Source organism: Stegostoma tigrinum, chromosome 5 (genome assembly GCF_030684315.1).
Source record: "Stegostoma tigrinum isolate sSteTig4 chromosome 5, sSteTig4.hap1, whole genome shotgun sequence".
In the NCBI taxonomy this organism is placed as follows: Eukaryota; Metazoa; Chordata; class Chondrichthyes; order Orectolobiformes; family Stegostomatidae; genus Stegostoma; species Stegostoma tigrinum.
Window position 1 is genome coordinate 44,213,450 of NC_081358.1, and position 18,534 is coordinate 44,231,983.

The 18,534-nt window shown below is 38.1% G+C and overlaps 1 protein-coding gene across 4 annotated transcripts in view; it reads right to left on the reverse strand.

The window, feature by feature from the left end:
• The window catches only part of LOC125452070 (solute carrier family 66 member 2), a 47,500-nt gene that overhangs the window by 13,826 nt on the left and 15,140 nt on the right, over positions 1–18,534 (reverse strand). For 3 of the 4 annotated variants that reach the window (XM_059645961.1, XM_059645962.1, XM_059645964.1), the window contains one exon: positions 11,180–11,224. The exons of the other annotated variant lie outside the window; for it this stretch is intronic. In XM_059645961.1, coding sequence (XP_059501944.1) covers positions 11,180–11,224 — 45 coding nt within the window. The remainder of the gene's footprint in view (positions 1–11,179; positions 11,225–18,534) is intronic. 4 annotated transcript variants of the gene reach the window in all.

Here is an 18,534-nt window from a genome sequence, read left to right on the forward strand (position 1 = left end):
ACGGCATCTTTGACATTGAACCAACGTACCAAAATGCTTCACAGAAGCACAATCTGGCAATAATTGATGCTGAGCCAAAGGCAGTGATATTAAAACAGTTGGCATAAATCTTTAAGGAGGCTCTCTTAAAAAAGGTTGAAGATACAGGGGAAGTCTGAGGAAAAACTGAGTAAACACCTGATGGCACAGCTACAAATAAAGGAGGAAAGATACAGGATCCATGAGATGTCAGATTTGGAAGAATTTAAGGAAGATTTTACAGTTGGAGGAGGTTAGAGCAAGGGGGAAAATGAGGTGGGATTTAAATTTTAAAAAGTTAATTGCGTTGTTTGAGGCCTGTTAGAGACTGAGGGCTAATTGTTTGGCAGCTCAGCCTGGTGTACATTTTTAGGATATGCTTATCTAAGCAAATAAATAAAAACAGACAGGCAGCTTTGGAAGTGGGTGGCTTGTTTGACTGGGCAGGAGTGTATAGCCTGGTGATGCTGCCACCTCAGCTGGATGAAGTCTGTACGAGAAAGCTCAATAAAGTCTTCCCTGCCCATTCGATAATTGAGTCCTCAAGTGCAATTAACGTGATTAATATTAAAAGGGCCTCAACTGCAGCTACTGGTATTCAATGAGCAGCAGGAAGGATTAACCATGTGAGGGCACTGACAAGCAAGCCCTATTGGCCAAATAGGGAGGCTTCCACATTCAATGACCAATCAAGTAACTCACATGGTGAAGGACAGTGTCAGCTGATAGCCACAGCATATTCTTTCCTCCAGCAATCTCCCAGAAATCCCCACCTACCTGCCTCCAGGAATTCACTGATAACTCCGAGTGAAGACTGAAGCATGTTAGAAAGTAGCCACTAGTACCAGTGGTGTTGTTAATAATGGAGACCGGCAGACTTCTGAGGTACTGACAGATTTGGAGGGACTATTGGTGGTGAAGTCCAGAAGTAAACGGTTCCCCACTGTGGAGCATTTAGGGCCTTCACCGCTCAGCCTTTGGAGATCAGGTTGACAGGATGCCACCAGGTCCCTAGCAATGCTTGATAAATTCTGCCCCAAACTGACTGCCTTGAATGCTTTAGTTTTTGAAAGCATACTCTTTTTGATCACCTTTATTAACCAGGGGTGGTTAATCCTTCTCAGTAACTTATTTTTAGATCAGAATTTTTATTGTGCTGACGAAATATCTGCTCAAATGTCTGCGCCTTTTCATTCAGTGACTTCCCTCTTAGTCTATTTTCCCAACTCACTTGAGGTGCCTTTTGTTAGACATCCAAATCCTTTTGCTCTCTTACTCTTGGCAAGTTCTGCTTAGGAAACTATTTTGATTTACCTTTCCCAGACCTCACCCATTGACTACCACCGATTTATCCACACTCTTGCTATTTGCTGTTTCTTATGGAACTACAATCAAAATTACATGTGTTGGCTACATGCACAGGTGACATGTAATTGCAAGGTGAGGCTGCAGTTCGGTGGTGAAATGCACTGAATGCAGCACTTGCAGGCAGACTACGAAGTAGTCTTCTGGATAATCAGGGAGACTGTCCATCACTGCCGCAACGTCCCTGCCCAATTCCATCACCATTAGCAAAATATCTATGGAAAGAACCAAGATGGCACGGATGTTCTTCAAACTTAGGTTTAACCACTAAATATTTCATATGACATTGGCTGCATGACTAAGGTGAAATCATCGATTGTTGTCAAAATTAGCGTAGTCAGAGGTAAAAGTATTGGTGTACCTAATGGGTGCCACACACTCATGGTGACAGGGAGTTACGGAACCACCTTTACTGTTTTCTCTAACATATTTTGTGCGTGGGATTCATTCTTTATTGGATGTTCACATTCATTTCCAGAGCAATACTTGTCATTTTACAAACGATAGCTGAACTGCCAGGGTCCAATCAATGTATTGAAAACAACATTATCTCAGATTACATTCTGTAAGGATAAGTAAACATGTGAGGTCCTGTAAGGATTCTGCCAGCCAACAGCCTGAAATGAATCTGCATGGGAACAGAGCTGACACTGCCCTTTATGATTATAATTTTTTCTAAACCATGGCTGGCTGTTGCCACTGGCTCCAGCACAGGAGACGCTTCCCATTTCACACCTCCAAGCTTCCAACTTTATATTGTATCCTTCTTTGGATTCTGCTTCCAGTCCTCCATGCATCTGGCACTATTGCACACCACCCTTACCAAAACCCTACTCGCTCTTGCCAGTTACAAGCCTCCATGCAAACTACCACTTTCTTGCTTCAGGTGTAGTGCTGAACCAGTAACCTCAGACACAACTAACCAAAATCAACTGTTGCCCGCCAGTTTTAAATCAATGCATATTGGTGGAGGGATCAAAAATTTGATGTAGATGCCCAATCTAGCATAAGATAGGGTTTACTTGGGGGAAGGGGAAGGATGTTGGTCCTTCAGGTTGGAGTTGTGCCAGCTGGGTATTGGGGTTGTTTTCATGGGTTGGGGTGGGGGGTGGGAGTGGGAGCATTCGCTGAGTGCTAATTTGGGGATTCATTGTAATATTTAACCAGTATTTAGAACAGTATTTTACTTTTATAGATTTTCCTGGGAGACTATTACACTTCGTTTGAATTGGATTCTCTGAAACTACCCCCTACACAGTTGGAAAATTCAGTGTGTTCTTGATACAAAGGAATTGCCCATCAAATATCTCAATTCCCTGGGCGATTCCCATAGAGTCTGCTGAATCAGGAATTCCATGTGGTCCCATTCATTTTGGCTACAAGCTACCAAATCCTCTAGTCATGCTGAATTACTCTCAACAGCATAAGCTCAGCTTGTGCACTAATCCTTTATATGATACCTACTGACTACCTCTGGATTTATATATATTGGTTCCACTTTATCCACCTTACTTGTCACATCATTTGTTGTCAAACATGATTTGCCTTGCACAGAACTATGCAGACCCTCCCTGAATGTACTGTAATTTTCCAAAGGTTCTACTATGACCTCCATAATAATGGATTCTAGAATTTTTCCAGTGATAGGTGTTAAGTCACATATCAAAGTGTGGGATATTTCTAGAATTTAGGAAGAATACAATAAATACATCCATCATGCTACAATGCTAGACCAGGGAATTTGCAAAATTGAAGATAATAAAATTATCTTCAATTATAACCCTTCATCAGAGGTCTAGGCCCGAAACATCAGCTTTTGTGCTCCTGAGATGCTGCTGGGCCTGCTGTGTTCATCCAGCCTCATTTTATTATCTTGGATTCTCCAGCATCTGCAGTTCCCATTATCACTCACCAATATGCAAAATTGATGTGGGTTCTAAAATAAAGCCTAAAATAAGTCTTTGACTTATTTGGAAGAGGTCGCCCCTGTATGATAATTAACAGCAGAGAGATTGGGAAAGTTACTTCCAAGATTGTACAAATTTATGGTCCTCTCATACATTCTGGTATGCACAGAGCAGCCCATGGAATTAGCATCTTATTAGGAAGGTGCTGTTCTTAAACAGCTACAAAATGTTAATTATTTTTCTATAAATACAGGTATGGGCAATTGTTGGCATGACTATACTATCTGATGCAAGCCAGAGCAGGAAGGACACACCGCACCCCTTTCATTAATATTGCAAGTACCACAAAGGTATACACATACTTGCAGGTCAAGTGAGCTCCTCTCACCCACCTTCCTGCAAGAACGCAATCTCCTACTCTCAATTTCTCCACTGCATCTGCTCCCAAAATGGGACGTTCCATTCCCGCACATCCCAGATGTCCTCCTATTTCAACGACCACAACATTGGGTGATCAAAAATGCCCTCAACTGCATCTCTAGCATTGGCCTCACATCCCCTCCCCTCAACAAAAATACAGAATCCCCTTGTCCTCATGTGACCCCACCAACTTCTGCATTCCAATATATCATTCTCCGCCACTTCCGCCATATACAATCCGGCCCCACAACCAAAGAGATATTTCCCTCCCCCACCCCTATCTGCCTTTCTTAGGGACTGCTCTCTTTGTCACTCCCCAATCCCCAACACTCCTTACCTGCACTCACTTATCAGCATCCCACCTTACCTTTCCCAGCCCCACCCCTCCTCTCTATTTATTTCTGAGCTGCCTTCTTCCTCCCCATTTCTGAAGAAGGATCCCGACCCAAAACGTCAACTCTTCTGCTCCTCTGATGCTGCCTGGCCTGTGGTGTTTTCCCAGCTCCACACACTTAGCTCAATTTATCCCTCACTGTCTTTACTGAACAACTGAATTTTTTTTTTAAAATCAGCAGAATCCAACAAATTGTTTACTTTTAAACCACCTTACAGTTTTGCTAGTACTAGGAAAGGCAGATTTCAATGAAAGGTATCTCCTAGCTTGTGATTCAAAAATCAGGGCATATAATCTCAGGATGTGTGGTCGGCCATTCAAGACCCAAAATAAAAGGAGGAGTAAGTAGAGTTTCCTACCCAATAGGGCTGTGAAAGCACAATCAATTTGTTCAAGGTTGATTTCTAGACAGTAATGTCATCAAGGAATAAGCACATAGTATGCACCAGGGACACTGAAGTAGACAATCAGCCATGGTCTAACTGAATAAAGGAACAGTCTTGACAGACTGAATGGCCTACTCCTGTCCCTAGGGTAACCACACTTTCAGGCAAGTCCAATTAACCATTTGCCAACGATTTGGTGGTTTGTGAAGTTATATGGTAAGAGTAGTTGGCAATGACTGCAATTTCCTATTTTTAAAAAAAATTAGCATGAACAGAGCATTTGAAACTCTGAAGTTGTATAATATGCTAGTACTAGTTGAACTTCTCCATGCTCAACAACAATTGAAAGGATGATATTCACATCAGAACATGGTTTAGGTGCAAGCTGAATTAATACCACAGATAGAACTTCAAAAGGCCCATTACTAAACAGTCTTACATTTGTCTATGTACATATGGAAGTAATTATCCTTAAAATACAAAATCATTTTAAAGTTAAAACTTGAAATAGAACTAAAATCGTTAGCTATTCCTTTAAGCAATACTGGATCCATATTTTGATAAGTTAGATCAAATCATGAAGAATCAAACTTTTAGATACAATATTTACAATAAAAATGCATTTATGTCCACATCAACTGCTTGCAAAAAAAGGTTGTATCCTACATTTATGCCAAACGTTATCAAATACTGACTCCTACAGGACCAAGATTGCATTACATTTTTAAAATCTATATTAAATATTGAAACTCTAAAGTTTGTGGTTCTCATTCAGTATTATACTTTTTTCAGTAATCAAGATGACAGATTTCAATTAAACTTTTGTGCAATAAAACATAAAATCTGCATAATGACAGACTTGATTGTACAGTTCAATATTAACTCTTGCCAGAAGGCCCTGCTATCCGACAATTATTTTTATATGCTTAACACCTTGCAGCTGAAGAAAAATAATTGTGTGCATTTTGATAGTTTGAATCTGACAGGATGAAATAATCATACCAACTCCATGTGCTGACAGAATATTCCAATTAAGTTAAAAATCTGTGCTCCACATGTCACATTATCCACTTGAACTGTCTCCAAAGTTTATAAAATTTTACAGAAAAAGCCTCTTTAAACTAATTATCTAAACCTCATTTAATCCCATTCCACATATTTGATCACAAAATCTATACTGATACTCTGCTGTAGGATTAAGGGAATGCAATGTCAGTGGTGTGATCCTTCGCATGATTCATTTAACTGAGGCCCTTATACCCTCTAAGGTGAGCCTAAAAGATCACACAACAATATTTCAAGGAACATCAGGACCAATATTTATCACTCAACCAACATATCACAGTGCTGTTTATGGCAGTTTGTGGTGCATTGGCTGGCTGGCTGGCTGATTTCCTACCTTTAAAAGCTACTATTACTTAATTCGTTTTGGGACATCCAAGATCATGAGGATACTATATAAAGCATAAGCATTTCTTATTAAAAAAACCAACTTCACACTCTCCCCAAATGCAATAAGTGTAAAGCATGCCTCACGAGGTCATGCACCACATTCCCAGTTCAAAGGTTCAGCAGGTCTCATTTTCAACCGGTAGTTTCTATCATGACCAATAAGAATGGTTCCCATTTTTCTCATTGTGGGGCGAGATCAGACACATGATGGTGTCAGAGCTGCCAGAAACAGAAATTCAAGGCAAGGTAGACAAGTAGTCAAACATTAATGGTTTAACATCCAAAAGGTATCTTATGAGTTCAATCCAGTTTGTATTTCAAGAAAAACATTTCAACACTCTTTTAGAAAATTAAACAGGTTGAGCATTAACAATCAAAATCCACTCAAACACCATTTACAGCATATTTGGTCCATTCTGTGCAACTCAAAACGAACAAGTGTTTATGAGGAACCTAATGTTTGCTATTAGACCATGCAGGCGTAGAGTCATACAGCATGGAAACAGACCCTGTGCTCCAGCCAAACACAATCCCAAACTAAACTAGTCCCACCTGCTTGCTCCTGGTCCATATCCCTCCAAACATTACTTGTTCATATACATGTTCAAATGCCTTTTAAACACTGTGGTAATAATGGATGCATGTACAGTTACAAATTTCATTCCAGATGCAAATCAAATTCGCCCCTTGTATCTTCTTTAATCTCTCTCCTCTCACCTTAAAAATATGCCCCATAGTTTTGAAATCCCCCGTCCTAGGGAAAAGACATCGGCCATTCATCTTATCTCTACCCCTCATGATCTTATAAACTTCTATGAGGTCACTCCTCAACATCTTATGGTTCCAGTGGAAAAAGGTGCCACTCTATCTAGCTTTTCTTTACAAGCCAAACATTTCACACTCAGCAACATCCAGGTAGATCTCTTCTGAACCCTTTCTAGCTTTATAGTATTCTTCCTACAATAAAGTGACAAGAACTGGACATAGTACTCCAGAAGACGCTTCGCCAATGTCCTGAACAACCTTAATATGTCTTCCCAGATCCTATGCTCAAAAGGACTCAGCAATGAAGGCAAGCGTGCTGAACACCTTTTTAACCACCCTATCTATTATTTGAAGTTTGCATCACATACTAATGTACCTGAACCTCTAGGCCCTCCACTCTACAACACTATCCAAGGCCCTACCATTAATTACTGTATATACTAGAGTTTAAAAAAAAGTCAACCGCATGTAAAAGTCAACCCTCTATTTTCAGCCAAAAAAATCTGGAATTTTCCGTACATCTCATGTAAAAGTTGACCCTAGTTCTTCAGATAAGAAATCAACACGTGAGAGACAAGGTATTATCCTATACATAAATGATGAGGAAATGATCAGTGAGACTATGAGAGTCAAACGTCTGTTAGTCTTTATTTCTGATTTTAAAGCAAAAAGTTTAAAATGTTAGCTTGAAAAACTAAAACAACTGTAGACAAGAGGTAATTGAGGGAAATGGAAGAATTTGGGGCAAAAGTTTAAGATGCATCAGGTCAGACTCACGCACTTGTGGAATATGGTCATATACCTATTTGAGGTTTTGAAATTCCTTCTTCATTTTGTGTAAAAATGCCCTCCAGAAAAATTTAAAAAACAAACAGCAGCGTTTAAACTGAAAATTATTGATGCTGCAAAGACAACAAATAAATTGTAGCAGCAAGAGAATTTTGGGTTTCAGAGAAACTTGATAGAGACTGGAGAAAGGTATCAAACCAACTTCAGGCAATGTCAAAACAAAAAAAAGTGTGCCAGCAGTGATCCTAGCAAGTGGCCACAATGGGAGAAAAAAGTTACTCAGTGGGTACTTGACAATCGTCAAAATAAAAAAAAATGTGTTCGTCGTGAAGCCATCTGAATTCATCCACAAAACAAATCAAAGAAAGATGAATGGATCCCTGATTCATGGAAGGAAATAAAAGCTGACACTTTTTTTTTCAAATTTTACAAGAAATTTGGAATTTCAAATGCACTGGATGGTACAGGAGACAATTATCCATGGGATGATATGGATGAAGAAGCAGTGATGATGTGCTAGCTCTAACAATGGACAGTGAAGGTGAAGGTGAAGAGGTTCAATATGATGATCTCATTCATACTGTTGATTATGAAGCTTTATTCAGTGAAGATGTGATTTTGCAGAACTTTAATGAACTTTTGTATTTGACATGTTTAAGTTGCATCATGCAATTGTAAGTTAAAGACGTATTATATTTCTACTTCACTTCTGGTAAGTATAAATAAAAGGTTACTAATTCATTTTTGTTTCTGTTGTTTTTATCCAGTAATTACTGTAATTTTTGTATTTTTTTCTTTATTCATTTGAGAGATCAATTGGGCTTCTGCTAATGATACAGGATTTTGGACTATAGCATGAATTTCAGCCCTTCAAGAGTAGTATTCATGTAATTGTTGAATTCATAAATTTAATCTCCAAAAAAAGTCTAAAAAATTTGACTTTTACACAAGCATACAAATTCTGCCCGTTTGTTATAACAAAATGCAATATCTGACATTTATCCATATTGAACTCCATCTGCCATTTTTTTCAGCCTATTGACTCATGCCCTTTATATTCTCATCCAAATCTTAATATAAATGACAAACAAATGAAGACTCAGGACAGCTTCCTGTGGAACACTACTGACGACAGGCCTCCAGTCCAAAAAGCAACCTTCCACCACCACTTGGTCTCCTGCCATTAAGCCAATTATATATCCAATTGGCAAGCTACCCTGAATCTCATGCAACCTAACTTTATTAATTAGTCTACCATGAAGACCCTTGTCAAAAGCTTTGCTAAAATCCAAGTAAACAATGTCAACTGCTCAGCCGTCATCAGGTTTTTTGGTAACTTGCTCAAAAAACTCAAAAGTTTGTAAGATATGGTTTTCCTTGCACGAAACCATATTGACTGTGCCTAATCAACTTTTGCCTCTCAATGTTCATAAATCCTATGTTTTAGAATCACCTCCAACAACTTACCCACAACCAAAGTCAGACTGACGAGTCTATAGTTTTCTGGTTTCTCCTTGCAACTCTTCTTCAACAAAGGCACAACATCAGCCATCCTCCAGTCATCCAGCACCTCACTCATTGTTATTGATAGGACAATTGTTTTCTGCAAGCAGCCCCGCAACTTCCTCCCTTACTTCCCACAGCATTCTGATATATATTAGATTAGGCTAGCAGAGATGTATCCACCTAAATATTTTCAAGACCTCCAGAAGTTCCTCTTATGTAATGTGAACTGTTTTTAACACATCATTACTTATTTTGTTGAGATCTCTAGCCTCCATTTCTTTCTCCACGGTAAAAACTGATGCAAAATATTAATTTAAATATCTCAACCATCTCCTGGGGTTTAACACAAAGATGGCCTCTAATCTTTAAGCGGCCATACCTGCTACCTATTTACCCTCTTACTCAATGTATTTGTAGAATCTCTGGATTATTCTTAACCCTATCTGTCAATGCTATCTTATATCCCCTCTTTGCTTTCCTGATTAAAAGCCGGAAGAGCTGCAGATGCTGTAAATCGGGAACATAAAGTTGCTGGAAAGACTCAGCAGGTCTGGCAGCATCTGTGAAGGAAAAACAGAGTTAACGTTTCGGGGCTGGGGACCCTTCCTCAGAACCTTAGGAATGTTTCAATAACTTCAATAAGTCAATATAAATTTTGCAAAAATTCACTTCATTAAAACAAGATTTCTAGAACGATTAGGTTTTCCCTCTGCAACATTAAGGCAAACAAACAAGGAAAATAAAAAAAACTGACTCAGTATTGTAGTGCCACCAATTCAACAGGGTCAACAAATTCTGTTACTCACTGCAAACCTACTTGGTCAAAGCGCTTGGAAGGTTAATACAGGAGCTGTCACAACTTAAGTCGTGCTACTGACTTGTTGCCAATTTGTCACATTCTCAGTAACAAATGTGCTCCTGTAGGTGACAAGTGAGGACATGAATTTTAGATGAAGTACATACTTAAAATGTCCCAAGATGCAACACAAAAAGCACCAATTATCGTATTAATGACACTAAATTGTTGAACAATAACAATATCAGCCAAGACAAATAAATGTCATTATGTCTTTTTAAACTATCATATTCAAATATTGTCCTTTCTAGAACAATCCAAGAAACCTGAAATAAAGTAGACACAATTTTGTATCTCAGTTGGATTTTGTTAACTCTTATGTTTCTGTAGTCTATCACTTGTAAGGCATTGGACATATACATACATAAAATTGTGAATTATGTACAAGAGTACAAATAATGCGGTGTTATCAACATTTAACATACATAATTTAATTACTTTGCTGGCTCATTCTACTTGTTCCAAACCAGTTAACAACTTCATAAAAACAAGATAATTGCATCCTCTTCAAACTTTTAAAGATAGCACATAAATGCAAGTTATTTTAAAAGTTATTCTCTATCAATCTGCGGAGTTAACAGAGAAGTCATCTTATAGAATGAAGTGTAATTTGCAATCACTTCTTGAAATCACGTACTAAGCTGTGTTATCGTGGGTCGGCACAAAGGCCATTTGATACCCACACAGGAAGAAACAAAGTTTTTCAAATCCTACTTAAATTGAAAACTCTCACTTGTTTATAATACATAGATTTGTGAACAACATTGTAAATTGTCATTCTTTGCATCCAGAGCTGGAAATGTAAGCAAAATCCCTCAAAATAAATAACCACAACTGCCACAATTAGGTCTGCATATGCTACACTATCATGTAACCTTGGCCTAAAAAACATTCTAAACTGACACTAACATTAAATGTGATTATAATACTAAATTTAGTAGTATCTTCAACACCTATCAGTTTTGGCTGAGTTTGCATAGGTATATAAAAATAGGTATTTTTAAAAAAAAAATGATCTCTATGAATTAAGACTTTGGAATGCGCAAACCCATCACATCGAACAGAGGAAGAAAGAACCAAATTATGTATATAAATTCAGTATTTCATTATCAGCAAGCCTTGAATGTTCATAAAGACCTAACTGCCCCCATATTACTTCAATTTGTACAGATACTCCCATCTAATGCAAAGAGGCTGCGCGCACCAAGTCTTTACTACAAAAAACATCCATGCATTCAACAGCAAAGAAAATTGGAAAAAAATGCAGACTCAAATGGGATAAATCTTGGGGTGTGTACATGCTACATGGGTGTATACATACCCAGAAAGAACTTCCTAGGAGTTTTGACTTCTTCATCTTTATTGTCTGTTAACATAGACCAAAAGCCAGAAAGAAGAAAAGACAAGAGGCAAAGTTGATTTCGATTCAGCCCAGTATTTTTAAGGAATCACTGTACACTGATACTTTCGTTGGGACAGCAGAGATGTTAGTAAAGCATATATGTCCAAGATTAGAATTACACATTTCTCCCTCTTTATTTTTGAATAAAATAGTTTTTAGTGTATGACACTTCATAATATGGTCCTAAATTGTCATCAATTTTCAGATAATAAGGTAATACAACAACTTAAAATAAGACACAACAGGCTTGTAGTATTTGAAAAAATGAACATTTTGTTGGAAAAATTACATGACAATTTCTTTTATCTTAAAATTCTTTAGTAACAGCATGAACCAGCACTGGACCAGCAACACTAAACTCAAAATGTAGCTTTGTAACAGCAGCAGCCTGAATTCAGACTTGCTAAGTCAACCAAGTTCAGGTGTGTTTTACATCTACCACATTTTCTCATCTTTCAGGCAATATCATTTTCCAATTTCAACAGGTGTGTGACTTCCAATTTTTAGTTGCTAGTTACAGTGGAACATATTCTGAGACAAAACTACTCAATCTCTGCCTGGCCTCCAGGCTTTCCTGACCATAATGTGACACTTAGTCATCCAGACAAGTCCAACCTACATTGAGCTAACTGATTTCAGGCAGCAGGGCTCCAAGAAGTTGCAAACAGAATTAGTACCATGGAGCTGGGCAGCTGGAAAAAGCAATAGTCAGTAATCAGGGTCAAAAGCCATCCTGACTTGGAAGTGCACATACTTGCATCCAGTAAAAGAAAGACCTTGCTTGAAAGTTATATCCCCAAAAGGTAAGAAAGCGTAAATAAGTTCATTATCTAAGCACGAATGAGATACTCCCAAATGTGAAATACAAAGGACGTTTATTATTCAAGGAAGCATACTGTAGATGTACTAAATCAATGAACTATTATAAAGAGGTAAAGTGCCATTTTCAAATTTAGGTTTCTTCATCCTTATGTATTTGATTTGCACCTTTTTCTTTCATTGCTGACACTGTGTGGAGATAAATCTCATTAACAAACATGCTATATTCAAAAGCAAAGATCATCTAATACAAGTCTAATCTAACTTAACGCAAGGCTAATTCATAAGGCATGTTCATTTGGCTATTTTCTCTGAACTGACAGTGAAGCAAACAACTAAACTGTTCAACATCCAGCTCCTCCCTTCCAATGTTTCTTTATTTTCTGCCTTCTTTAAGTAGATTCTGCTGAACCTTACATTTACAGTCCTTAACATTCTGAACAAAAATGTACTAGGGTCTTGGATCAAAGCATGCTCTGGAAATATTATTCAGTTAGACACTATGCAATGAATATTGACTTAAAGGGCAGCATGACTTTAACCCAGAATCACTGTTACAAGTCAAATTTGACTGATTCCAAATATTTAATGTTGCCTCTTCAAACAGGAAAGGACGAGGTCGCAGGGGACACACCAAAAGCTCATGATGATTTACATTAATATGGGATACAATTTTTTTGATATTACAGGATGCAATTTTGTACAATTCTCTATGAACACTATTCTGTAGAGTTAATTTAGTGGCTAAAACCGTATGTTTTGATATTAATTTAAAGCTTTACAGAAGTTAATTGCCCGACATTGAGATATTGGTGAGACTACTTGTGGATTGGGAAGCAGAAAGTTAGAATTTTGTGTTTGTAAAATGCTACAGGGAAAGCATTGTGTGATCCTTCCTTTTAAAAGATGATGCACTTTTTCTATGCGAGTAGCAGCTTGAAAGCACACAGAGCACCCAAATTAAAATCTGTATCAAAAGGCCATACAGTTAGCAGGCCAAGCAGCAGTTTTTACCAAGACAAAAAGTTTGGAATTTAGCCAATCAATTTGAATGGGCACTTAGAGACCAAAAACCAATTAAATTTAAATCTGATGATTTTGACAACATAGGGCCAATTCTATTGTAAGAAATTGTCTTCAAGGGTATAAAAGGAGTGGCAGTTGGGCATTGACGAGAGCTAACTGTCATCTGCCAGAGTCAACAGCCATCAGCTTTCAAGACAGAATTGCTGACTCTCAGACTCCTCTATGTTTTGGGGAAAGCACTATCTAAAGAACAAAAGGTACCCATGGCACAACTAGTGAACATTCCAGACAGAACAGTTGAAGAAGAAACCTTTCCTGACAAAATAATTGGCAGAGAAGGCACCAAGCATTCGGGAAGCTACATAACCTGGTTGTCATTGAGAAACTAGATTCCATTTTTTTAAAAAATATAAGTGGCACTTGTATTTATTGGAACAACATGCTATTAGAATCTTAGAGATAATAGGGAATGCCGATGCTGGAATCTGAGATAACAAGGATAAACACAGCAGACTGGGTAGCAGAGGAGCAGGAAAGCAGACATTTCGGATCTGGGCCGTTCTTCAGAAAAGAATCTTGTTTGTCAGAATCTTGTTTTATTCAAGAATAGCTAGTAGCTAGAAGGGATTTATTCAGTTTGTTAATAGTTTGGTTATTTTGTTCACTGTTAGAGAGTTAGATAAATTGTTACTTGTTGCTTGAAGGAGTGAGTGCCAGGAATTTATTTTGTTTAAATACTAGAAGTTGCTGAAAGGCAGGTTATACTACCTCTCACACTCCTTTTACAGATTGTAGGGTGAGGTGCTCCTCTTAGGGTGTTTCAGTTTTAGTTCACAGCAGGCAGTCAAGCTCTGCTTTATAACAGCTTGTGACCATGATTTGAACAAGATTTAAATGGAATTTAAATGAGTCTGAATGGATTTAGGATACAAAAGATCCAATAGACTTAAAACAGACTCAGAGACTAGTGTCCTAAATCTTTAAATAAAGTTTAAGAGAGAAGTGGAAAATCTGTTTAATTTCAGCTGCTTGCTGTTGGTTAAATGAAAAGTGGAGAAATGGCTCTTAACATTACGAAAGAGGGTTTGGGGTTGAAAATGCTTCTAAATTTGCCAAGAAAGTTTAGAAAGACTTTTAGAATTAGCAGACAGGTTTAACTAAAGATAAAAAGAAAGCTGAAATTGTAACAGTGTTAGTCAAGCATTTAGGTGTAAAAGAGAAACAGTCAAGTGCAGTGGAATTAGAAAAAAAATAAACTGCAAATGAGAAGATTGGAGTTAGAGAGTGAACTTATAAGGCTGGAGTTAGAGTAAGAAAGAACTAAGACAGTTTTAATTATGGTTAAAAGGTAGAAGAAAAAAGCAAAAGAGAAAAAGAAAGGATAGCCATGGCAGAAGAGAAAGGAAGGGAAAGAATGTTCGAGTTGGAAAAGATGAAGCAGCTTGAACTTTGGAAATAGGAAATTAGGCAGGAAAGTCAATTTAAAAGGATGGAGATAAAGATACAGATACAGAATAGAGATAGATAAAGATAAGATAGGCTTGGTGAGGAAGACAGTGATGATGAGCAAACCCATCATAGCCAAAGGCCTGGCAGGGATATATACAAATATGTCAAAACATTATCAAAATTTGATGAAAAAGATGTAGAAGCCTTTTGCATTGCCTCTGAGAAATTGGCCCTAAAAGGACTGAACTGGCCAGAGACTATGTGGGTAATATTAATTCAGACTAAGTTGAGAGGCAAGGCTAGTGAGGTGCTTGCAGCAGCAGAGGTGATGTCAGGGGAATAAGAAATAAAACAGGCTATTCGGTGTGCCTATGAATTGGTACCAGAATAATACAGGCAACAGTTCAGAAGTGTAAGAAAGGAATTGCGTCAGACTTTTATCGAGTTTGAAAGAGCTAAACAGAGCAACTTCGATAGATGGATGAGAGCAGTGAAGATAGAAAAGGATGTTAGAGATGTTATTCTGGAGGAATTTTTACAAAAACTCACTTCCAGAAGCAATAAGAACCCACGTTGAGGAACAGGAAGTTAAAACAGCAAGAAGAACTGCAGAGATAGCAGATAAATACGCATTTGTGCACAAATCAAAAATCTAGCTTCTGACAATTTCATTCCATGAGGAAACAAAAAGCGGATCAAACTGGGAACAGTTTACCACAAGCGAAAAAAGAAACCCAAGTGGGTAGAAAAGAGGTGAAAGACCTCAGGCATTTTCACCACACAGTCACAGTACTGGTGGTTTAAGATTGGCACTGGGAAAGAGGATGTGGAAAAAGAAGCTAAACCAGTGGGATTATCGGAGTTAGTGAAGGAAATCCCAAAAGAAGTTGAGGAGCTGTAAGACAGTGCACAGCCTCATCCGGGGCTGGATGGTAAGACAGCACTCAAACTTTCAAAGACTTGAATGGTTTACTCAGGTAGAATTGGGTGGGGGGGGGGGGGGGGAGGAGTAGATAAAGAAGTCAAAATAATGAGAAATAAGGGAGCTGGTCAGTATCTAAGTGCAAGAGATGAAAATATTTGGATTCCTTCTGAAATAGTGCCCTAAAGAGTGACAATCTGTGCAATTAATGGAAAAAGAATCAGTGTTTCTTTGTGTAAAATAAGGCTAGAAAGTCCAACCAAGACTGGGGGAAAGTGGGAGTGATGTAAAAAATTGGTTATTCCAGAAGTACAGTTTGATCTTGGAAAAGATATAGCTGGAAGACAGGCGGGAGTAAGGCCCATTTTAGTGGAGATGCCAAAAGAAAACCAGGGAACTGAGGAATTAGAAGAAAACTACCCTGGAATTTTTCCTGAACAGTGGAGTGACAAAATCCCACAGCCATAACAAGAGAAGACAAGAGACAACGATGAAGGCTCTGAGGTATAGTTAGCTGAGATGGTCAAGGAAAAACCTAAGCACGCTGACGATCAGGTAGAGGTGTTTAGTTCTGAAAGATTAATGGAGTTACCAACAAAACGATGAGACGATAAAAGATTTACATCATAAAGCCTACACTGAAAAGGAATTGGAATGTATTCCAGAATGCTATTATCTTAAGATAAAATCTTAAGGCAGAAACAGAGATCTTAGCAGGTTAGTGCAAGTACGAGGTGGACGGATGTTCAAAGACATTATGTTGCCAATAGAATTTAGACAGGAAATAACGCAGTTAGCATACAAATTTCCTGTAGAAGGTCATCTAGAAGTGATGACGACTCAGGCTAAGAAACAGAAGCATTTCTCTTGGCCTAGGTTACATAAAGAGGTGGTTGAATGTTGCTGTACCTGTCGTATGTGTCAGATGGCAGAAAAGCCACAGGCAGTATTAAACTAGAGCCTTTGATGCTAATTCCCACATTTGGAGAACCTTTCATGTGGGTTATGATTGACTGTGTAGGTCACCTCCCTAAATCCAAAAGTGGGAACCAGTATTTGCTAACCATAATGGTTGTGTCCATCAGGTTTCTGGCGGCAATTCCATTATGGAATATCAAGGCAAAAAACGTTGTGGAAAAGTTCGGTTGCTTTCTTTATCTATTATGAACCGCCCAGAGAGAATCAGTCAGACCAAGGGTCCAATTTTACTGCCAAACTATTTAAGGTGGTCATGGCTAGCTTAGGCAACAAACACTTTAAATAAAGTGCATACCATCCTGAATCCCAGGGATCAATGGAAAGGTGGCATCAGACCCTAAAGAACACGTTGAGGGCTTACTGCCAGGATTACCCAAATGACTGCGATAATGGTATCCCATTTATATCATTTGCTATTAGAGATGCTCCAAATGAATCGACTCAATTTACTCTATTTGAATTGATATTCAGACATAAAGGTCAATGCTGTGACTAAATCTGACTCATTCCGAATTCCAAGGCTGGAGGATTGATTGGAAAAAGTAGGACAAACCACTTACATCACAAAGTTGGACTTACTTCGCAATTACTAGCAAGTACCTTAGTTAGACAGAGTGAAAGGAGTTTCTGCTTTTGCAACCCCAATGGGTTATATCAATTTAAATTAATGTCCTTGGAATGAAAAACACACCAGCCACTTTTCAAAGGCTGACGAACAGAGTTGTCACAGGGCTGGCCAATTGTGCCAGATCCATAGATAACTTAGTGATCTTCATTATTAGTGAAAAGATCACACGCAGCATTTGGTAGAGCTCTTTAAGAAACTAGGGAAGGCAAAGGTGGTCGTAAACTTGGCAAAAACAGTATTTCCAAAAGGTGGAAGTGACATTCTTGGGTGCAACATCGGACACGGATGAAGGCCATCAAGGAATTTCCAAGACCATCCTCGAAGGAGGAAGTGCTATGATCTATAAGAATGAGCGGATTCTACCAAACTTTAGTATTGACGGATTTGATAAAGAAAGAACATGAAATTTCAGTGGGCAGAATGCTAGGATGCATTTGAGAAGTTAAAAGCAGTGCTAACCACTGCAAAGTCACCATTGATGCAAGTGATGTAGGTTTTGGAGCTGCATTGTTACAGGAGGATGATTGTGGAATTGAAAAACCAGTTATTTTTCAAAAAAAAAAGACTCAGTATCCACCAGAAAAGAAACGCAGCCATTGAAAGAGTTGTTATTGAGTTTGGTAATAGCCTTACAACATTTTAATGTTTACACTGCAAACAACGCAGAGACAATTGTGTATACTGATCACAATCCTTTGACATTTCTGGAAAGATTTAAGAACAAGAACATCAGGTTATTTTATTGGAGTTTCACATAACAAAATTTAATTTACAGATGGTACATGTCATGGCTTGTGAAATTACGACTGCAGATGCTTTATCGTGAGCTTAAAAGAAAAATGTTTATTAGATAGAAACAGGAATGCTTAATGTGTATGTATATAAAAAACATTTATATATATAGAATTAGTATAAAATGTGTAACTCTACATTAATGAGCTACAGATCTAGTAACGTAGTGTAGTGTAGTTAAGGGTTTCAAAGAAAAATTTAAGCCCTCTTTTCATAATTATGTTTTTATTCTTAAAGGGGGAGGTGTTGCAAAGTTGAGCAGAGTACTTGTGGTTTGGGAGGTAGAAAGTTAGAATTTGGTGTTTGTACAATGCTAGGGGGAAATTATTGCATTGTCCCTTTAAAAGATGATGCACTTTTTCTACGCTTACAGATTTAAAAAAAATGTCCGAGTGTAGCAGCTCAGAAGTTACCAAGTACCCAGAGAGCACCCGAATTGAAACATTTGCATCAAAATGCCATGCTGTTAGCAGGCCAAGCAGCAGTTTCTAACCAAGATAACAAGTTTGGAATTTAGCCAATCAATTTGAACAAGGCATTGAGAGACCTAAAACCAACTAAATTTAAGCCTGATTGTTTTGACAACATAGGACCAATCCTATTGTAAGAAAGTAATATGTCATCAAGGGTATAAAAGAAAGGCAGTTGGGCTAAGATGGG